This window comes from Lathyrus oleraceus, chromosome 1 (genome assembly GCF_024323335.1).
Source record: "Lathyrus oleraceus cultivar Zhongwan6 chromosome 1, CAAS_Psat_ZW6_1.0, whole genome shotgun sequence".
Taxonomy (NCBI): Eukaryota; Viridiplantae; Streptophyta; class Magnoliopsida; order Fabales; family Fabaceae; genus Lathyrus; species Lathyrus oleraceus.
In genome coordinates, this window is record NC_066579.1 from 206,527,525 (window position 1) to 206,551,447 (window position 23,923).

Sequence of the window (23,923 nt, forward strand, 5' to 3'; positions counted from 1 at the left end):
TATTTTTTGAATGGTCTCCAATCAACTCATAAGACACTTCTGGACGCCACCGCGGGTGGATCGCTTATATCAAAAACTGCGGAAGAAGCTAAAGTCATTATTGAACGGATGGCCCGTAATGATCATCAAGGTCAACATGATCGTAGCCCTTCACAACGTAAGCCTGGAGTTCTAGAGTTGAATACAAATGATGCCATCCTTGCTCAAAACAAGCTACTCTCTCAACAAGTGGAGCTTCTTACTCAACAAATGGCCAAGCTTCCACAGCAAATAAAAGAGATTCAAGGGTTTCAAGTTCAGCATCAAGTAGCATGTTGCGAGTTGTGTCAAGGGGATCATCCTACTGGTTTTTGTCCTCCACCCCAAGAAGAAGTGAGTTATGTGAACAACCAAAATCAGGGATATCAAAGACAACAGCCTAACAATCAAGGCTATCAACCAAGAAACAATCAAGGCTACCAACCGTCAAGGTTCAACAATCAGAATTATCAACAGCAAAGCCCTTACCAACAACCAAACTCTCAAGGTCAGCAGTCGCAAGGAGTAAATTCCAAGCTAGAAGACACTCTTCAACAATTCATGCAAGCTTCCATGGCAAATCAGAAGAGTAACGAGGCGGCAATTAAAAATCTGGAAAATCAAGTAGGCCAACTCGCGAAGCAACTGTCGGAACAAAACGCAGGGCCTTCTTTCTCTGCTAACACTCAACCAAATCCAAAGGAGCATTGCAAAGCAGTCGTCACAAGGAGCGGTAAAGCGTTGGTAAGTGAAAAAGGTGAAGAAATTGTAGAAGAGAACACCACTGATGGGATGCTGGAAGAAACAGATATAGTTGGTGAAGGGGAAAATGCTTCTGGAAATGCTCAGTTCGCGCCGCGAACCACCTTCGTGCCGCGAAAAGAGCAGGTTTTGCCCACTGCTGTGCAGACTGATTTAGAAGGGAAAAAAGATGCTGAATCAAAGAAAAAGAAGAAATCTGAGAAGGGAGTGAATGTCATTCCAACTCAACATCTACCCTATCCACATGCTCCATCAAGGAAAGACAATGCTAGGCACTATGCACGGTTCATGGACATCTTCAAGCAACTCCAAATCAACATTCCATTTGCTGACGCATTAGAACAAATGCCACGGTATGCTAAATTTATGAAGGACATTCTTACCAAGAAAAGGCGACACGTGGAAGATGAGACCATAATTCTTGATGCACGGTGTAGCGCAATCATCCAGAAGACTTTACCTAGGAAGGAGTCCGACCCGGGCCGGGTCGTTCTACCGGTAACCATTGGAAGCACATACGTTGGGAATGGTTTGATAGATTTGGGCTCTAGTATAAATTTAATTCCCCTTTCTATTGTCAAACGATTGGGAATGTGGAGATTAAATCAACAAGAATGACCTTACAACTAGCAGACAAGTCTACAACCTCACCATACGGAATTGCCCAAGACATGCTCGTAAAAGTGGACAAATTTTTGTTTCCGGTGGATTTTGTAATAGTAGAGATGGATGAGGACCGCGATGTACCCCTAATCCTTGGAAGACCTTTTATGAAGACCGCTCGGATGATGATCGACATAGATGATGGGCTAATGAAGGTTAGAGTGCAAGATGAAGAGGTGACTTTTAACCTTTTCGAAGCAATGAAACATGCAACTGACAAGCACGATTCTTTTCGAATTGATGCAAGTGAAGAGGAAGTAGTGGAGGTCGTGAATCAAATCCATATTTCTAATCCTTTGGAAAGATCCCTTATCGGAGCATACAATGTGTTAACCGACAATGAGGAACGAGAGATCGAAGCGATGTTGCACGAGCTAGAATCTTGTGGTGAGCTGGCCTATCAAGAAGAATTAGTGGAAGATTTGGATGCAAAGAAGGAAACTGAAGAGCAAAAGTTAGAATTGAAGATGCTTCCGTCACATTTGAAGTATGTGTTTCTTGGAGATGAGTGTACCAAACCAGTGATTATAAGCAACACATTGTCCGCGCAAGAGGAAGATAAGTTGATTCAAGTATTGAAAAAGAACCAAGGTGCGATAGGGTGGGTTTTATCCGATTTGAAGGGTATTAGTCCAGCATATTGCATGCACAAGATAATGATGGAGGAAAATTTCAAACCGGTTGCGCAACCTCAGAGGCGTTTGAATCCATCAATGAAAGAGGTGGTTCGGAAAGAAGTTGTCAAACTTTTAGAAGCCGAAATGATTTATCCCATATCTGATAGTGCATGGGTGAGTCCGGTACAAGTGGTCCCCAAGAAAGGCGGAATGACGGTGATCAAAAACGATAAAAATGAGTTGATTCCGACGAGAACAGTGACAGGGTGGAGGATGTGCATCGACTATAGAAGGTTGAACCAAGCCACAAGGAAAGATCATTTCCCACTACCTTTCATGGACCAAATGTTGGAGCGGCTCGCCGGCAAAAATTTCTACTGTTTCTTGGACGGATATTCGGGGTATAATCAAATTTCAGTAAATCCGGCAGACCATGAGAAAACAGCTTTTACATGTCCTTTTGGCATCTTTGCTTACCGAAGAATGCCTTTTGGATTATGTAACGCACCGGCCACATTTCAACGGTGTATGCAAGCGATCTTTTCAGACTTGATAGAAGAATGCATTGAGGTGTTCATGGACGATTTTTCTGTTTATGGATCATCTTTTGAACTGTGCTTAAAGCACCTTGATGTAGTTCTGGAGAGATGCGTGGAGACCAACCTAGTGCTCAACTGGGAAAAATGCAATTTTATGGTCACTGAGGGTATAGTACTTGGTCATAAGATTTCTTCTGAAGGGCTAGAGGTGGACAAGGCCAAGGTGGAGGTTATTGAAAAACTGCCACCTCCAACTAATATTAAAGGAATAAGAAGCTTTCTAGGACATGCCGGGTTCTACCGGAGATTCATACAAGACTTCTCAAAGATCGCAAAGCCATTGAGTAATTTGCTCAACAAAGGTACGCCTTTTCTTTTTGATGAGTCATGTCTTAAAGCTTTCTTAGATTTGAAAGAAAAGTTGATCACCGCACCAATAATCGTAGCACCAAACTGGAACCTTGATTTTGAACTCATGTGTGATGCTAGCGATTATGCAGTGGGTGCGGTGTTAGGACAAAGAAGCGATAAAGTTTTCCATGCCATACACTATGCTAGTAAGGTGTTGAATGACGCGCAAGTTAATTACGCAACAACTGAAAAAGAATTGCTAGCCATAGTGTATGCACTGGAAAAATTTAGAGCTTATTTGATTGGTTCAAGAGTTGTAATCTACACTGACCACTCTGCAATAAAATATCTGCTTACCAAGCCGGATTCAAAACAAAGGCTTATTCGTTGGATCCTTTTACTACAAGAGTTTGATCTAGAGATTCGGGATAAAAAAGGTTCCGAGAACTTGGTAGCAGATCATTTGTCTCGATTGGTCAATGTAGAAATTACAAACAAAGAAGAAGAGGTGAGAGAAGAATTTCCAGATGAAAAACTCTATGCGATTCAAGTGAGGCCTTGGTTTGCTGATTTTGCTAACTACAAAGCAACTGGTTTAACACCGGAAGATCTCACTTGCAATCAAAGAAGGAAATTCTTAGCTGATGCAAAATATTATGTCTGGGATGACCCTTACCTTTTTAAAGTAGGGGCAGACAATATTTTGAGAAGGTGTGTAACAATGGAGGAATCAAGAGACATTCTGTGGCACTGTCACAACTCTCCGTATGGAGGTCACTATAGTGGTATGAGAACAGCCACTAAAGTACTCCAATCGGGTTTTTATTGGCCATCTTTATTCAAAGATGCGCACGAACATGCGAAGAGTTGTGATGCATGCCAACGGAGTGGTGGAATAGGAAAACGGGATGAAATGCCTCTAACCAACATGCTAGAAGTAGAAGTTTTTGATTGTTGGGGTATTGATTTCATTGGCCCATTCCCCTCTTCTTTCTCTAATGAGTACATCTTAGTAGCTGTCGATTATGTTTCGAAGTGGGTGGAAGCAATTGCCTCACCCAAGGCCGATGCCAAAACTGTGATCAAATTTTTAAAGAAGAACATATTCTCACGTTTTGGTGTGCCTCGAGTGTTGGTGAGTGATGGAGGCTCACACTTCTGCAATACACCCTTAGAAAAAGTTCTGCAACATTATGGTGTAAAGCATAAAGTGACCACTCCCTACCACCCACAAGCGAACGGTCAAACTGAGGTTTCAAACCGGGAAATTAAACGGATCCTTGAGAAAACAGTTTCGAACTCAAGAAAGGACTGGTCCTTAAAACTTGATGAGGCTTTGTGGGCGTATCGCACTGCTTACAAAGCACCTATTGGGCTGACTCCGTTTCAACTGGTGTATGGGAAGACTTGTCATCTTCCAGTTGAAATGGAGCATAGAGCATTATGGGCTCTTAAGTTCTTGAACTTTGACTCCACTCTAGCTGGAGAGAGAAGGAAAGGTCAACTCCATGAGTTAGAGGAACTAAGGAACGATGCATACCATTCTAATAAGCTGTACAAGGAGAAGACAAAAGCATACCATGATGGGAAGGTCCGCCATAAAGAGTTTCATGTTGGACAGATGGTATTGCTTTTTAACTCAAGGTTGAAGTTGTTTCCGGGTAAATTGAAGTCTAAATGGTCAGGACCATTTGTTGTCAAGGAAGTACGGAATTATGGAGCCATTGTGATAGAGGACCCAAAGTCGCAAGAAAGCTGGACTGTCAATGGTCAAAGACTGAAAGTCTATCATAGCGGTGACATAAATCGTGATGTGTGTGTCCTTTCCTTATCTGGATCAAGCTAATTGAGGTACCGTCGAGCTCTCAACGACGTTAAACAAAGCGCTGGTTGGGAGGCAACCCAACGTTGCTAGTGTGCATTTTTAAATTCCTCTGTTTTGTGATTTTTAGCTCTGTTAAAGTTTTAAAAATTTGAAGTTCTGTTTTTGGCAGTTCGCGCCGCGACCTCCTGTTCGCGCCGCGAACTGAATGAATAAATTTGAGTGGGTTCTGTTTTTTGCAGTTCGCGCCGCGACCGCCTGTTCGCGCCGCGAACTGAGTGAAAAAATTTTAATTGGTTCTGTTTTCTGCTGTTCGCGCCGCGACCCCCTGTTCGCGCCGCGACCCCCTGTTCGCGCCGCGAACTTTGCGTGACAGAACTCATTTAAATACTGTTTAGGTCAATTCTTCTTCATTTTAAACCTTCCTCATTTCAAATCATCTTGCCGCGCTTTCTCCCCAATCTCAAAACCCCACCAAATCTTAAAATCCTTCATTATCCCTTGTCAAATCTTCATTTTTTTAGCAAGCTCTAGCGATTCATAAGGTATGTATGTTTAAATTTCTCTTTTCCTATCCCTTTTTGGGTTTTTCAGTTAGGGTTGGTTAGAAATCGAATTTCTTTGTTGAATACTGCTTGAAATCACTATGCGTGCTTGAATTAGAATAGGATTAGTGTAGGGTTGAGCAATTTGGCTGGTTGGGAGTAGTTTAATCCCTCATTGGTGGAACCCTAGGAAGCTTTGGGGATTTCCTGAATTCGCAGAGTTCGCGCCGCGAACTACCTTTTGCGCCGCGAACTGTGAATTCCAGCAACATTTTCTTTTTGTTACTTATTGGCTAATGCTGTTCATGTGTGTTCTGTGGTTGTTCTGGTGTTGATTGCAGATGTCTAAGAGAACTAAGACCATGGCACCTCCTCAGGCCCGTGCTATCCGAAGGTTCATCAGTGAGGAACACGAAGCAAGATTTGAAAGCCTTGTCAAGAGAACCATTTTACCTGAAAGGTTTATTCGCCTGGCTCCAACTGGGGTATATCACAGAGTGGTTGAGGCTTTTGAGCAACGAAAATGGATGAAGTTATGCGAGCCGGAAGCCGCAATCAACTACGACCTTGTCCGAGAATTTTATGCGAATGCGATGCATCGCGAGGAGGGTACGACTTTCATTTACCGGTCCAGGGTAAGGGGGAAGATTGTTTCATTTGGAAGGGATGACATTAATTCTTATCTAGGTCATCCCTTAACTCTTGGAGAGGGGGAGAGTTGTGAGTACAGTATCATGGAGGTAGCAAACCGGTGGAATCTGGAAGCGGTCAATGCCACCCTTTGTCTCAGTGGAAAATCTTATGAAGTGAATGATCAAGGGCATCCGAAATTATGGAAGAGGGAAAATTTCAATTTAGAAGCAAGGGCTTTTTTGGTGCTACTGTTGACTAATATCAGACCAAGAAGCCACACCACCACAATTCCTATGGATGTCGGGTGTTTATTGTACTGCATCATGATCGGGAAGACGGTGGATGTCGCAGCCCTCATTGCAGGAGAATTGAGAAAGATTGTGTTAAGCGGAACCAATTTCGGGGGCAAAGCTGGTGTGCTAGCTTATCCAGGTCTTATCATGGGACTGTGCCGTAGGGCCAATGTTCTCATCCCTGAGGAAGTACACTTCTCGATCACAAGTGTAATCAGTGACGCTTATTTGAACAGGTTTCTGCAAAACCCGAATGAAAAGACTGATGCATCTGGTACTTCTTCCTCTCGAGCCCGATCCAGATCCCGATCTCAACCTCAACCTCAAAGTACCCCAGGTTTTGATCAGATGGCTTTTGCCAACTACTGCTGTGAGAACTTTGAGGCCTCTAGGAGGTCTCAATCATTTCTTTTTGATGTCATGCAACAGCAGTTCCAGAACACGTTTCTGGCACCAGAGGCCCGAACTTTTCCATCGCAAGCTGATTATGCAGCTTATGCTAATTGGCCTGTGGGCAGGCCAAATTTTATGGGGGGTGCAGGAGGTAGTGCTGACCCAAATGAGGAGATGGAAGATGTTCTCGGAAGTGTAGGTGGTGATGAAGAGGAGGAGGATTGAATTTTTGAGAGTATTGTTTGTTTGAGTTTCTTTTTGCTAATTCTGTTTTTATTTTTGGGAATTTTGTAATGTACTTTTTGGTGGCTCTAGTTCACCATGACTTTATCTTAGCACTTTAATTTTTCTTTAGTATTTTTATAATTGCATGAGTACTTTTTGAAATTTAAGTGTGTTTTTTTAATCAAATTGGTTTACCAACAGTTCTATTTAATCGTTCTTACGCTTAAGTCAAGCCTAAAGCAACCAAGAATTATTCGCAAAGAAAGAAGCATAGGATACTTCGAGTGGTGATGATAAGAATTAGTGTCGGCATTTCAAGGTACACTTTATCGCTTTCTAGACTTAACATGAGTAGTTTAATGGTTGTGCAAATTTCAGTTCATAATTTCATTGAAGTATATGTCAGTGTGAATCAAAATAGGACTTAACCATTTGTGAGGAAGCTTTCCATTGTGCACTATAAAAGCGGGAAACCGAGCATTATTTTGACTCATTCTTATCATGCTAAATCATGCATCAATCTAATGTTGTGTGAAGTTTTTGAAAATGATAGAGGCATTGTTTGTGAGAAAAACCACTTAACCAAAAAGCTTAAATCAACTAACCTTGTGAGGAGTAATCCTTAGTTAACCCCCTTTGAGCTTATTTTAGGATTCATTTGATTGATCATTGTAAAATCAATTGAAAATTGTGGAATAAATGAATCCTAAATTCTTTCGTATCAGTTGAAACCTCAAACCGAGTTGTTGCAAAATTTTTGCCTTTTGCTTATGTTTAAGTAGGGAGCATTATTGAATAAATTTGGTTTTGGAATCTAAAGTTGGGGAGAGTAAAGTGAAAAGTTGATTAGAAACTTGGAAAAGTGAGTTTCTATGAAAGGGTAAGAATATGAAAAGAAACAAGAAAAAGAAATCACCCTTGAAACCATAGAGCATAAAAAAAAAATGCTCATGGTTGTGTGGATTTGAAAAGAAAAAGAAAAAGATAGGGACCAAGGAAAAGGAAATTGTGTAGAGTGAATCTTTGGGAATGCTCCCTTAGGATAGGCAATTTGGTTGAATTCCTTTAATCTTATCCTTTCTTGTAACCTAAGCCACATTACAACCCTTGAAAGACCTCTTGATTCTCATTTTTCACATAATTTGGTAGTTGTTGTGATAACCGCATGATTTGAGTTGTTGTTGATTTAACTGCTTGGATGAGTGAAAGTAACCCTTCATGTTATTCATCAATATTGATGTGTGTGTAAGTTTGATTCAATTTTGACATGTATGACTTTGAAATCCTTGGAATGATTTTTGCACTTTACCATTTCCCTTATTTATGTTTTGTCTAGAGTTAGATAAGTGAATTGAGAAAACGCCAAACGCTTTTGAACCATTTGAATGTCCTTGATGAATTCTTGTTTAAATCTTTTATGTCATGACTTTGGTTGTAAGGGTGGAAACTTTTGTTTAGGGACAAACAAAATGCTAAGTTGGGGAGAGTTGTTAGGGACCAATTAGTACTACTTTTTATACCATTTTATTGGTCCCTTTTACCAAGTTTTGATGTAATTACACACTTTTATCTTCACTAATTTGTATAAATGCAATTAGGTTTAATTTATTTTGTTTTGAATAGTTATTTCACATTTTTTGTTAGTTGTGTAGAATTATGGATAAGCAAGACCTTGGTTTCAACATGGCATTTTGGAGGAAGCTTGCCAAACAAGGAAGCTGGGGAAGCAACAGTTCGCGCCGCGAACTTCCTTCGCGCCGCGAAGGCTGCGAATCCAGCAAGCTGACCAAGGGTCAACTTTGCTGTTGTGCAGAAAAAGTAATTGCCATTTTGATGTCTGCCTGGGAAGTGCTTTTCTGCTGCAGAGGATAATGTCCAAATTAGGGAAATGTCAACCTCTTTGGTAGAGACAAAATATTTTAACCTAGGTATTGAAACATTATTCCATTCATTCACACATTGTGCTGTAGAGCTTTTGTAATAGAGAAAAACAGAGTTTTCCTTCAAAAACCTTCTGCTTTGTAACAATGGTGATGAGGAGCTAAACTCCCTTTTGTCAAGATTGGAGGTAGTAGCTATTCTCATCTGTCTATGTATTCATTTTGATTTATATATGAGATAGAGATTGTTGATGTATTGATTACTGTTTTTGCTTTAAGTTGAAAACCAGATTTGAGTAGTTGTCGAGAGAGATTACTCGAGTTTAGACATAAAACAGATTTTCAAGTAGTGAATAAGTTGTAGAGATAGATTTATTCATTACTATTCTTTGATATTGAACATTAAAGGTTGCTATATTGATAGTTAGGTGGAGAGATCGTCTAAGGATCAATATAGTAACTATCACGATATCATTTAGACATAAATGACTTTGAGAGGATATTTGAACATCATCAATAATCTTGAATCTAATTATTTATCATAGGGAATCATAGATATTTGAAATAGTGAACTCCAATCTTGCCAAGCTTTTATAATTGTCCAAAACCACTTAATAGTCTTTGTTAACTTTCACTCACAAAATATTTCTCCAAACAAAACAACCCTGTTACTTTCTTAACTTATAACATTTGAATTATAGAACGGCAGTAATATTACCCAATCTCTGTGGATACGATACAAAAATATTTGCCAAAGATATACTCTTTCAACACTTGAGCTTACAATTATTTTGCTTGCATATTCCAAAGGATGTGAGCTACTTGGATCATCAATATGATCTTAAGAGAGGAACTCCATTTGTGGTCTTGTTTCTTATCCCTCATCTTTTGTATGATTAGGACTTTAGCCATTCTTCTTCTTCCCTCCACTCTAACCCAAGCCAAAACTTTTGTGCAAACATTTAAAACTTCTTTTCAAACATTAGAAACCTAAGCCTTATGCTTTTGATTTTAAAACTTTTTCATAACACTTCTTTTGAATTGAATCTTTAAATCAACTTCGACTATATTTTGTAAATACTTTTCATTGGTAAATACAACTCATTCAAATACTTTTGTGGTTTCAATGGCCACTTTCTTAATCAAAACTTTTTCATAACCTTTAGCTATTATGTTTGAGTTATCCTTGAGGTAGATGTAATACTCACCTATATCCTTAGTGATGGACAATGAGTCTTCCATGCTTATTATAGGGTTAACCCCTCACTAGCATGTTGAAGCTATCCTCACATGGTGGATTTGTGGTTTTAGGTTGAGTTTTCTCCCTTGGATAACAAAAGACCTTAAGGCTTTTGGACCAATCAATTCACCAACTTGTTTTGAGATTTTTACCCCGAACTACGAGGTTTTGATCCTAATCTTTTTTAAGATGGTACGTAGGCAATGGGTTTATCCATCCAAACACAAAATGTAAATAACTTGTATATTCTCTTCTCATCTCTTCAATCATGTTTGCACAAATAAATTTTCACAAAATACCAACCTTACAACAAATGTGAAAAGGGCTCCCTAGGAGTACCTAGGATGTTTTGGGTGCTTAAAACCTTCCCATTGCATAACCAACCCTCTTACCCCGATCTCTGACATTTTTACTAGTTTTTGATTCGATAAAACTTTTAGGTTTTTGTTCGCTTTCTAACCATTCCTTTGGATAAATAGAAGTGCGGTGGCGACTCGACTTGTATGGTTTACCTTGGATTTAATCAATATCTCTAATGGTAACGAATACCCCGCTACAGATGCGAACATCTTCGACCCCTATATGAAGATGCCCTTTGAAACTGTCTAGAGTATGCTTAGTCGCAACCACCCACTAAGCTTTTTTCTGGGATTGCTCTCGAAGTATCTTAATGGAGTCTCCACAAATAAACCAGTCTGGATGTGGATGGGAAAAGGACACTCCAAAGTCAACATTAAGCAGTGGAGGGAATTTTGGGGGAAACTGTTCGAAATCCATTTCATAGCGTTTCTCATGTGGAACGTACGAAGGAATCTTTAGACTTTCCATTTTCTTTGAGCGTTACAGCTGCTTCGCGGATGGTTCGACTAAGATCATCATACCTATAGGCATTTTCAAAGTAGTTTTGAAAAGATTGAATTTCTTTGATAAGCATGTGAGTACCTTTTCTGGTCTTTTCCTGCACAAGAAGAAAACCTTTGTCAAAGAGTTGGGTAAAATAAGAGACATCATAAAACTCTTCAATGTAGTATTTGATCCACCATCTCCCAAACTCTCGAGTGCAAAGGAAGTTAGGCTCGAAGTTAAAAGGAGTAAGTTGGGTCCTGCGAGTGTATCTGGCTATCTGCTTAAGGGCAGTGACTTTATTGTGGACTGTATTGTAGAGAAAGAGGCTACCCTTTTTGTTAAACAGAACTTTGGAAGAACCTGAATTAATTCAAATTATCGAGCGACAAGGTTGGGTTGATAGGTGATCAAAGTAACCTGAACCTTTGAAGGATTAAATCGAAAGGTTAGGATCTTAGGGGTCAAGAAGGCTTCTCAAATCAGTAAAGATTCAGTCTCTTATTTCTTGGATGAAGATGGGAAAGTCCTGGGTAAACCATTTTTGATTGTACTTTCTGGAAGCAAATGGGGCCATGCTCGAAGTGAAAACATGGCGCTTGGCGAACATCATTATGTAGGCTATGAAAGTTGGTTGCAGGGCTTGTCCTTCGTCACTGGGAGTCAGATGAGCCAGTCGAATTCCTTCGACCCTTCTGTTTTTAACCTCCTCAGCTTCTTCATCAACGAGACCTTTGTTTGGTAGACTAGCCTCAAAGGTGGCATTGAACCAGAGTTGCAATAGGCAAAAAGGCCCAGAGAGGAGAAGATTCCCTTTTTCGCCCAAATTCTTCAATTGAGCGACTCCTTCGCTCAATGACTCATAAAGACTTGCCAATATCATCTCACTTAGACAAATATCATGTCCAACATGTAGTTGATTCGCCAAGGTGAGATACTTCTTGGCAACTTGCAAAGACTCCGAGCAGAAGACAGAGTGAGACAACCATATGGCCAAGAAAGCTAGGTGCTCCACGTCGGAGACGATGTCAATATCTTTGTCATGATAATGGGCGATGTGAGTCGAATATGCTGCTCGAGAGGTCGAAAAGGTTATGGTTTTTGCAACATCAATTTCAGGATCGTAGGTATGTCCAGTAGGTTTTAGCCCTGTGATAGAAGCTAAGTCGAAGAGCGTTGGTGTGACCATGCCACATGAAAGGTGAAAAGTATAGTGTGTACTATCCCAAAAGTACAATGAAGAAATCAACATAGAGGTGTTATACTCCAACTCTATCTTCGACAACATGATTAGGTCATAAATGCCCGTGTCTTTCTAGTTTTGGGATTTAGCTTTCTCTATTTTCTTTAACCAATCTAAATAATCAGTGGGGTGTTTGAATATGGGGGTAGCGTGGAAAACTCTGAATCCATTGTTCATAAACCTTAAATATATGGTTTCACTAGCCTTAGGGTTTTCAGTGGTGGTTATTTCAGTCCTAGGGGTTTTGGCTTGCCCTATAGGCTTGCATTTGTGATAAGAGGGGAAATACTCTATAAGCTTGCTAGAATCAATGTCTAAATCAGTTAGAGGCCCAAATAATGCATGATTTTTTCCAGAAATATAAACGGGAATAAGTACCTGAGAAACATAGATTCTGCGTTGTTCCTCCGTTTTGGGTTCTGGTATGTATTACTGGTTACCCACCGCTAGTGGAGCAGACAATGTAGTGAAATGAGGAAGTTCTGAGATCTTCTTGGGAGCTTTTGTTTTGGTAGTTGTGGTTTTGATAGCTACGCTTACTTCTTTAGAAGCTTTGTTTGAAGTTGCCATTTCTGTTGGAGATTGAAAAAGAGAAATCTGAGTTTTTTGGTTGAAGATTGTTTGAAGAGAAATAGGTAGAGAATTTGGAAGTTTAGAAAGCATAAAGTGTGAAATGGGTGAGTTTGTGGGTTTTATAGGCGTGCTTGGAAGAAAAAACGCTTTAAGTCAGCATTAATGGTTGATAAGTTAGTGAGACACATGTCTTCCTTGGGCAGTGTGATGGAGATGTTAATTAATGTCTGAACCCATGATTTCCTAGAGTCTAGGAAACGTGATGAGTGAAAAGATTCAGTTGTGGGCTAAAGAGACGTGGTTAGGAAAAAGGTAGTGATGATTCTGACGTCACCAGACAGCTTAAGAAATTGAAAAGTTTTGCAACATTGGAACACTTGGCACAATGTCAAAGTTGTTTAAGGCGTCGAAGCATGTTCTCAAAAAATGACTTTTCTCTCATATGTCGAAAATAACATTTTTGGGGGGCAATTTGTTAGCTCATAATTTCGACGCCCACTGTAGAATTATCAAAAGGGAAATCCTATGAAGAGATGTTTCGACTGGGTAGAGATGTTTCGACCGAATATGATATTAAAGAGACCCAGTCGAAAGTCCCTGGGTAATAAGGGCCAGCGTGCAGTGAGGACTTAGAAATATTTCTTAAAATGGTTGAAGACGGTTTTCGATTGGAGATTCAAAATTCAAATAAAGGAGGGAACTTTACTCTTATCTGAAACTGCTGAAGGTACACGTGGGGCATAATGGATAGTCGCATCCATGCAAAGTGGCATGTGTCTCGACGTGATTGAAGGGTCATTAGAAACTATTATTTCGATTGAGTATAAATAAATGGTCTTAGTGCTAGGATCAGGGGGTGTCAAAGTGTGTACAAAGTCTATAAAATTTACCAAGTACCCGTGTGAAGAGGAATCGTAAATTAAGAAATGTACGTTTGTTTACACCATTGTTAGTTATTTTGAAGCAATACAATTTACCTTTACTTTTCCAGAAATACATCTTTTTACTTCGTTATTTCAAACAGTCTTAATACTTCTTTGTTTCGAACACTTGTCGTTGCTATTTGGTTATCATCATGTCCTTTTACAGTTTTCTCTTTAATTCATATTAGCTTTTTACTGTCTAAGTTTTAATCATCAGTTCTGCAGACACTGTCGAAGTGTTCATAATCATTAGAATTCACTTTAAAAACAGTTAGCATATGTCCTAGGATCAATCTGATCGATCCTGTGAGTAATCAAATTTAGAAATTTGGAAGATCAACGTTGTTTACCAATTTTCAAGGTAAACAGTGTGATGGCTGCACTTAGCCTACCGATCAAATACTTGTCGTCCGTTAAAGAAACACGACTTGATTCGTCACATAAATTTCATAATTAATTGATTGAAAAAAATTAGAGCAAAAGTAATTTTCTTCTCCTTTCCCGAATATTCACGTAATGGCCGCACTCAGCCTACCGTTTTAATATTCGTCAATCACTCAAAATATTCAAACACATCAAACTTATCTTTTCCGCGCCCCCGCGTGATCAAAAACATTTTCACAAAAGAACACTGTTTAGTCCATTCTATCGCAAAACAAACAAACACTTAACCTCCTATGCGCGAACATATAAGCAACGTTTAAACCGCTAGAAAGCGATCAAACATGAACCTTTCTATCGCGAAACAAACTAACGCTTAAGTCTCCCATGCGCAAGCATACAAGCTAAATGTTTAAACTGCTAAAATTTGATCTAAACATTAGTTCACTAAAATCAATCAAACAACACCCATTTGCTACTAAGAGCTATGTAACTTTGAGTTCTCCATCACACATGGAGATACGTAAGAGCGAGATTCAACCTCTTGTCAAACACTATAACAAAAAACACCAAAAGTATATTCTGTCTTACCCGAATTACGAAACTTTGAGTTCTTCATTGTACCCGGGGATATGTAGAAGTAAGACCGCAATTTTGTGAAGTACCTTAATAAAAATATTTTTGCAACATTAAAATAAATTTGACTTTTATTTTAAAAACTTATAAAATAATGCAAACGGGTGATGATGATGAATCGACGTTGTAAATTTTTTCACACTCATAGTAATTAATCCCTTTTGTAAATTCTAAATTTTTTCAGTGTAAAAGTAAAAATAAAAACAACAATAAGAAGACAAAGTTGAATCCTGATCTAAAATAAAGTTAATTAATCAGGTCGGCAATTTAATCATTTTACAAAACAAAACGAAAAAGAATGATAGGACGTTGAAAGCGATGCAAGTGTGTAGCAGCGAAACATTTCATTGCAGGTCACAAAAAAACGAATCGATCGACATTCGCGCCCCTTTTCCCTTCTCTCTCATCTCTCAAAACTCAAACCTCGATCCACAATTCAATTGCACAACTATAACTATAAATTCAAATCCCTAAATCCTTACTTATCCCTAATAATCCACAATCAATGGCATTACGCAGACGAACTTTGCTCAAAGTCATTGTTCTTGGAGACAGTGGGTAAGTCTACCCTTACCGCAACCGTTTCTAGGTTTTTTTTATCCTCTTTCCCCTTTTTGATTTTTTTAATAACTTCATTCTTTTTTGTTAGGGTTGGAAAAACTTCATTGATGAATCAGTATCCTCTGCCCTTACTATGGGGTTGAAGTTAAATTACTTTATGATTTGTAAACCACGTTTAATTTCTCAATCAATTAACTACCACAACACTCTAATATTCTAATTTACCATTTTAGGATGCAACTCTGTTCCATTTTTTAAATCACAGTAATGGTTGTGTAGTTTGTCCCAATTTTTTGATATCAGATATCATGGAGAATTGAGGTCAATTGCAGCCTTAATTGATATTGTGGAAATGATGGTGAAAAATAGACTTAGGTGGTTTGGTTGTTTGGTCATATAGAGAGAAGACCCGTAGATTATGTGGTAAAGAGAGTAGATCAGATGTATAGGAGTCGACCAGCCAGAGGTAGAGGAAGACCTAGAAAAACTTTAAGAGAAGTTATTAAGATCTCTAGATTAACATTTTGGATAGAAGTATGGTCTTGATAGAATATTATGGATCTATGTAGCCAACACCACTTAGTGGGATAAGGCTTGGTTGTGGTTGTTGTTGTCGCACCTCTGTTGTCGCGGACTTCTATTTAAAACTGTGTCTCACTTCAGAGCAGCTGAATCTATTATGAGTCATTAATATTAGAGATAATATATGGAAAATACTTTATATAATCAATGAATTGACATGATTAGTGACTATTGGAGGTTGGTAGGAATGTTCCTTACTATTTTCTGTTATTCCAACTACCATCCTTAATCATTGGTAAACTATTGCTCTCTAGCATTGAATGTGGTTTGGCACATAATTAGGCTGATACATATTTAATGCTGCTGAGTTTCTTTAGATGTAATGCTTCTGTAAAACATATGATGGTATGGTTAAGATCAGTTTAAGGTTATTCAAAGACTTTTTCCTTTTGTGAAATTTGCATTGTGGGCCTTTAACTACTTGTTTAGATATGTGCACAAGAAGTTTAGTCAGCAATATAAAGCTACAATCGGTGCTGATTTTGTCACCAAAGAACTGCAGATTGATGACAGACTTGTTACTCTACAAGTGGGTTTTTTAGTTCATTGGTATTTCATTATTCTTTCTTTATTGTGTTTAGGTTTAGTATTTTGTAGGTTGTGTATACTTAAATGCTTTACGTGTTTGGGCATTAGATATGGGACACTGCAGGGCAAGAGAGATTTCAAAGTCTTGGTGTTGCATTTTATAGAGGGGCAGATTGCTGTGTTCTAGTCTATGATGTTAATGTAATGAAGTCATTTGATACACTTGAGAACTGGCACGAGGAGTTTCTCAAACAGGTTTACTATGTCTTCTCTATTTTTCTGATTTTGTTACTTTGGGTGATTTGCATGATAGCCTTGGTCCTCTTATACACTCTTTCAAATATTAAGTTGAAATAAATTATAGGCTATAACTCTTAATAAATAGATTCCCTTATGGTTTGTGGGACAAGTTCTGAAATAGCTGCTTTGAAATTATGATGGCAATGGAGAACCTCTTTTCTTCATGTGTATAGGATTAGGATTCGTAATTAGATCTGAATATGGATTTTAAACTTCATATTTTTAATTGCAGAAGTGCCAGTAATTGATTTTGATTATTTCATATAGCTTTGTTGTTTTAGTTATATTTGGTTATCTAATAACTCACGCCCATGGTTTTGCTTTATAGCATCTTCTCCAATAGTTTGTTGAGACAGCGGTTGCTTCTGAACGTTTCTTGTCAGGTTAAACAATAGTGAAAACATAGCTTATTTAGGTTGCTTCTGAACGTTTCTTGTCAGGTTAAACAATAGTGAAAACATAGCTTATTTAGTTTATTTTTATGTCTTGGACCATTATAAGTATAACCGTCCAAGAAGGATATTGATTCTATCTTTCCTAGCTTAATTAGTCTTCCTTCACAAGAGCATATGGCATAATGTAATTCATGCATTGCTTGCTTGTCTTCTTTTGATTTCCAAACATGTTCTCAAAGCCGTCTCAATTTTTTGGAGACCCTGAGTAGGCTAGCTGTAGTTTAACTATGACAAAACAAATAGAGGTCATATTTAATAAAGATTTAACCGTGACCTCTGAAGCACGGATACTCCATTTTAGATAAAGTACCGGTACCGGTACTCGTACGGTACGCACCGAAGCCGTACCAATTATTTATTTATTTATTTATTTATTTATTTTTTAAGTTGGTACACCAACCGGTACACATTTGGTACCACGTACCAAACATTTTTTAATTTTTTTCGGATGGTATAATTTGGACTTCTTTTACTAAGTTAGGTTAATGATTCTATTTATAAATAAAAAAGTTCTTTCACAACCAAGTTTTTCATCTTCTGTGGAGAGAAATTGGAGCACAATTAGATTTATTCACTCATTGAAAAGAAACAGGCTCAATCCAAAGAGGGCTGAGGATTTAGTTTTTGTTCATACAAATCTCTGTCTTCTCATATTAAGGTTTATAATGAAGGAGCAACAAAAATGTGGGATATTGGTGGAGATGAATGGGATCTATTTGATGTAGTTAGTATTTTTGAAGTTGTTAGTCTTTCTCTCGATGAACCTGAACTATAAGCCGCTCTTTTTAATGATATTGGAGAGGAAAATATTGATTTATGGATATTTTTTAAATGTGATTTATTTATGTTATTGCGCAGATATTAACTTTTTTTAAGCAATTTTTTTTTGTAATTTTAATGTATTGTTGTTATTTAAATAATATAACTCTTTTGTTATTTTTATAATTGTATTTAAAAAAATTATACTAACGTACCCGTACCTTAGTTTTTTTAAAAATGCCGTACTCTGTACCAGTACCCGTATCGGGTACTGGGTACGTACCCGTACCTATGCAACACAGACCGTGACAATATTTTATGAGGCCCTATTTAGCCACTGTTTAACCGTGACTAATTTTAGGTCCTGTGCGGTAGCCTTCCCTGTATGTTCTAATATTGGAGATAGTTTTTGCATGCTTATTTGTTGAGAAGGACTTGCAGAATGCTTATATTTGTTTGGTGTCGGATAGGAATTAACTAAGAAATAAGGGAAGAACACTGAAAATTGCTTTTTTTTAAAAAGAAACAGAGGACATGTCCTCTTACAGAAAACAACAAAGGAAACTGAAATGGATGAATAACCTAATAAACGAAAAATGGAAAGCAGGGGTGAACCAGAGAGAAGGGTCATCTCCTTACTCTCTACACAACCCAAAAAACCCACTCAGGAATTGCCTACCTCCCCAATCTGTTGCTCCCTCTGAATAAGGGATTATGTTATTTCCTCCCCTCCTATTAAATAACGAGCCTATCAACACTTCCCCTAACAAGTTTCACATTGTCCTCAAGGTGAAAGATGAAGAAACCCAATAAGATAGCATGGTCCCACTGTTTGACATGGACCTGGCCTATTGTTGTTTCACCAAAGAATGCCTTTTGCTTTTGGTCTGGACCAAAAAATCCTCTCCTGCAGCATAATACAGAACAATCCCCCTTTCCAGAATCTCAAATCTGTATGCTACCCTGGATCTGGCCCATTAGTACTCTAGTCACTTCATGGCCAGCTTGTACTTCCTCCACAAAATTTTATTGAACTAGTTATCAGTCTCATCCCGCATTTCTCAGAGGCTTAAATCTTCTCATAATTGGTGGTTTTGGCCCATTTGCTTTTTGGAAGAGGGCCCTGTTGGCACACATCACATTTTACCGTTGTAACTATTTTCCATCCTTCACTGGTTGCCTTAGTCAGCTTCTCTTTCTTTGTTCTCCGAACTAGAGCTCTATGATACCTTATTAAAGATAAGAAAAAAAGAAGAAAAAATGATAGAATTTTCATGTATTTATTGATTCTCAAAAATTGAACTTGATTATTCAGATTACAAGTATTTGTATATTAGCTTATCCTTAACCTGCATTCACTAACTAACTCCGAGACAGTTTATAACTGTCAGAAACTAACCTATTTCATGCAACATGTTACAGGCTTTTAAGGCTTAACTACCTGGTGCCAATGTGACACTGAACAGGCTGTCACTGCTTTAAGAAAGAAGAACCTTAGATGACTTTCTTCTATACTCGCACATACTTGGTTCACTATACCAAGATACATGTTATTACATTCATGGATTCCAAGAATTGGAGTTTGATGCTAGATTTTGCCTTTTGGCTTATTATATTTAACATTCTGTCTTTTTTTGTAGTTATTTAGAAAGTCTGGGTGTCCTTTTCTTGTCTTCTTTGAACTTTTGTGAAGTAATTTGTATAACTTGGGGCATGATTTTTTTCTGAGTAAATGAAGCATTCAAATTCTTATTGAATCAAATATACCACAGCATGATTTGCTATGTAATTGTACTGCTCTGGGTAGAAAATTTTCTTTTTGAAAAGATTAGAGCCCTCCGGATGTTGAAGTTCATTGAGCTGACAAACATATTATAGTTTTCCAGTGAGGGTGCATAATTTTCTGGGTCATTAATTACCATTTTATTTTTGTTTAGATGGCTAGTTCGACACCTGAAGTCTCTACATTCTTTGATTTCTCTATGGACATTCATATTCCCTTTCAAAATATTACACAGCCTTTACTTTGGATTTCTGTTTTCTTTTACCATTGCAGATAGGATTTGGTTATGACTAATGTTTTGTGACACAGGCAAACCCTTCAGATCCAAGGACTTTTCCATTTATTTTGCTTGGAAACAAAATTGATATTGATGGCGGGAATAGTCGAGTGGTAAGCAAATGCTATTGCACTTATAGATTTCTTCGTCTCCTGCGCAAGGGTCTAATTAGCTTCTATACAGGTTTCTGAAAAGAAAGCAAAGGACTGGTGTGCTTCAAAAGGGAATATTCCTTACTTTGAGACATCAGCAAAAGAAGACTACAATGTTGATGCCGCATTCCTATGTATTGCCAAGACTGCTTTAGCCAATGAGCGTGACCAGGACATGTAAGATTTGCTTTTGAAATGATCTTGCAATAACCATGTGTATTCTAAGTTCTAACTCTTGGCTTCTCACAAAAATCATTAATGGAAACAACTTCTGCACCTCAAATTTCTTTAAAAGTTTTCTCATTTAGCTTCTCCATAAACATTTATAAACTTATAAGTAGTATTGTCAAATAACAGCTATAGCAACGGTGTAACAATACAGCATAACAGATTTTGATAAATCTGCTATGAATACTGTAAGGCTATCCTAGTTTCTCTGTTAAGGCAATATCAGCCACTATTCCAGTTTCTACTAGCGGATGTAATGACAATAGAAGAAAAGAAAGTTTTAGGGCTTTTAAAAACAATAAAACTGAAGAGTCTGCATGTGTTGCAATCAAGACCTATTTTCAAAAAAGAAAAGCTGAAGAGTCTGTAAGTATTACTTGTATCTTCATCATTTCACCATAATGCATAAACCTTTCAATATGTAAGCTATGTTTGCCTTCATTCTCTTTTATACTTATTTCTATCTGATAAGAGATTTGAATAGATGGTTGCTTAACTGACTTGTGAATTCAATATTTCATTACCTTTGCAGATATTTTCAACCTATTCCAGAGGCTGCTGCTCCAGAGAATGAGCAGAGGGGTGGATGTGCATGTTGATATGAACTTTTCAATGATTGCGCGAATTTGTCTCTAAATTTGTTGAAACAAATTCTTCTTCATATTCTTTTTTAGTCTCATTAGGTCCCTCTTTTTGTACACTCCACATGAGATGCTTGAGTAATTTGTGTTTTGCCCCTGTAGTTCTGTTTATTTGTGGTTCGGCTTTAGAATGTTGCACTCATAGGAAAACAAATGTTAAATTGGTTTTGTTGTAAGGCAAATATTTTAATTTCTTAAATTTACATCAGGATACTGTTCTATTGGATGGCATTTTTCTCATAAATTTACATCAGGATACTGTTCTATTCAATTGCTCATTAGATAACTAAGACTTGAAAGACAGGTTGAGAACAAGTTTTCCTACAAAAACACATGCCTTGTGTGATTGTAACAATGTACTAACCTTGACATGTTCTAGCTAGCCATAACTTTTTCACAATGAAGCTTCATCATTTTCTCTTATTTTAATTAAGGGTCACAGCTATAATTTTGGAGGTTGAGGTACTCTTTATCATTTAATACACTACTCTCTTCGTCTCTCAAAGTGATTTTCATTTGCAATTTTTCTATGTCTTAATATAATTGTCGGTTTACAATATCAATGCAGTATTTATTATTATACCCTTAAATTTTTATTGGTATCTCTTCTTATAATTATTTAAATTTATATTTTTCATGTTATTAATGAAGAATAATTTTATAAAAATATTCACAATTTCTCATTTTCATACAACAATAATTATTTTTCTTAATATGGGTGAGGTAGTATTAGTTTTATCACTAAAATCAACATATTTAATAAAAAATAACGCATTGTTCAAATATGATACTTTTTATGAGATGGAGAGAGTATCATTCTTACTTTCAAGAAATGGTTGTTATTTTCAACTAACGTCTTTTGACACCATTTTTTGAGATTCTCTTTATTTAATACACTATTATTTTTATTTTTAACCGTTCTCTTTCAATAAGTAAATTGAATTACTCCCTCCGTTTTAAAATAGTGTCATAGTTGACACATCGTCACATATTAAAAAATTATAATAAATGAAAGAGAGATAATAATGACTTTATTAAATTATTTTATCAACTATTGATGTATTCAAATAAACATTAATGTTAAGTGAAAAAACAATAAATTAAGAGTATTTATTAGAGTATACAATCCGAAGATTAAAAATAAAATTGCATTGGTAATTTAAAGTGACAAATATTTTGAGATAAATAATTTTTCTAAATGTGACAATTATTTTGGAACAGAGGGAGTAGTATTTTTAAGGGCATTGCTAGTGGTGGAGAATCACCCTAAAGAAATTCGAAAATACCCATGAGAATCTAAAAATGCATTTTCTGACGCACGTGTTACACACTAAGTACTGTTGGTGCAAAGGTAGAATGAATGATGAACGGAAATATTCTATTAAGAGAATGACGGCTGCAAAACATGATAAAAGTTACAATGATTGTCACCCTATTTATAAGCTAAAACTAGGGTTACTAGAATAAGATAAAATACTAAAATACCCTCTAACAAATTTAGGGGCTAAGAAAATAGTACAACTAATAAATATGAATTACTTCTAATACCATCCCTTAATTCATATTCCATCAAAACTTGTAACACCAATTCCATCCCTTAATCTGAGAAATTGATCAGTCTTGATAGCTTTCGTCAGAACATCTGCCAACTGTTTCTGAGTGCTGCAGTGTACAACTTCTAACACTCCCCTCTGAACTTGATGTCTCAGAAAATGATACTTTGTCTCAATGTGCTTGCTTCTCCCATGCAACACTGGGTTTCTGGCAAGATTGATTGCAGACTTGTTGTCAATCATCAGCTTCAGAGGTTTGTTTACTTCAATCTTCAGATCCTGCAATAAATTCAGAATCCACACAGCTTGGCATGCAGTAACAGCACCTGCAATGTATTCAGCTTCACAAGTTGACAACGCCACAACAGGTTGCTTCTTGGAACACCAAGAAATGGGACCTCCCAGAAATTTGAATAAGTACCCAGACGTACTTCTTCTGTCAACTCTGTCTCCACACCAATCAGAATCTGAATAACTCAGAAGTTCTGACTCATCCTTTCTTCCAGAAGGAAATAATACTCCATACTTCAGAGTTCCCTTGATATACCTCAGAATCCTGACAGCAGCTTGGTAATGGGACCACTTAGGTTTACTCATGAACCTACTAACCATCCCAACTGAATAGCAAATATCAGGTCTGGTATTGCACAAATACCTCAGAGAACCAACCAACTGTTTGAAGGTTGTAGCGTCCACATCCTTTCCATCAGAGTCAGAATCCAGTTTCTGATTTGTATCAGAAGGTGTGACAGCAATCTTACAATTCTTCAGATCAAATCTCTTCAGAAGTTCTAATTCATACTTGAGTTGATGCAAAATAATACCTTTCTCAGAGTATCTGAACTCCATCCCTAGAAAGTATGTCATTTTGCCTAGATCAGTCATTTCGAATTCATTCATCAGAACTTTCTTGAACTTGGCTATCTCCTGTTCAGAACTTCCAGTCAGCAGTATATCATCAACATATAAACATACCAGAGTCATATTTCCTTCAGAAGTATGCTGAACATAGACACCGTACTCCATCTCACATTTCTGAAAGCCTTGCTTCTTGAAAAATGAATCAATCTTCTGATTCCAAGCTCTGGGCGCTTGTTTCAATCCATATAGAGCTTTGTATAATCTGTACACCATCCCTTCCCGATTCTTTTTCACAAATCCAGGAGGTTGTGACACGTAAACTTCTTCTTCTAATGGACCGTTCAGAAATGCAGATTTTACATCTAAATGCATCAGAGGCCAATTCCTGTTAGCAGCTATTGCAATCACCATTCTGATTGTTTCATGTCTTGCTACAGGTGCAAACACTTCAGAGTAATCCAACCCAGGTTTCTGTAGAAATCCTCTGGCTACCAACCTTGCTTTATGTTTGCCAATTGAACCATCTGGCTTTAACTTCTGCTTGAAAACCCATCTGACGCTGATGGCTTTCTTGTCTTTTGGAAGTTCTGTCAGCTTCCAAGTCTTGTTTCTCTCTATAGCATCAAGTTCTTCTTTCATGGCCTTCAGCCAGAGCTTCTGCTT

At 37.5% G+C, this 23,923-nt stretch overlaps 1 protein-coding gene across 1 annotated transcript; it reads left to right on the plus strand.

Annotated features, from left to right (window-relative positions):
- Window positions 1–14,849: 14,849 nt before the first annotated feature.
- LOC127127874 (ras-related protein Rab7) lies at window positions 14,850–21,072 on the plus strand. The gene is made up of 7 exons (XM_051057155.1): window positions 14,850–15,138; window positions 15,230–15,256; window positions 16,153–16,252; window positions 16,360–16,506; window positions 19,858–19,938; window positions 20,009–20,154; window positions 20,738–21,072. The coding sequence occupies exons 1-7, from the start codon at window positions 15,086–15,088 to the stop codon at window positions 20,802–20,804; spliced, it is 621 nt and encodes a 206-aa protein (XP_050913112.1). The 5' UTR covers window positions 14,850–15,085; the 3' UTR covers window positions 20,805–21,072.
- Window positions 21,073–23,923: the final 2,851 nt, after the last annotated feature.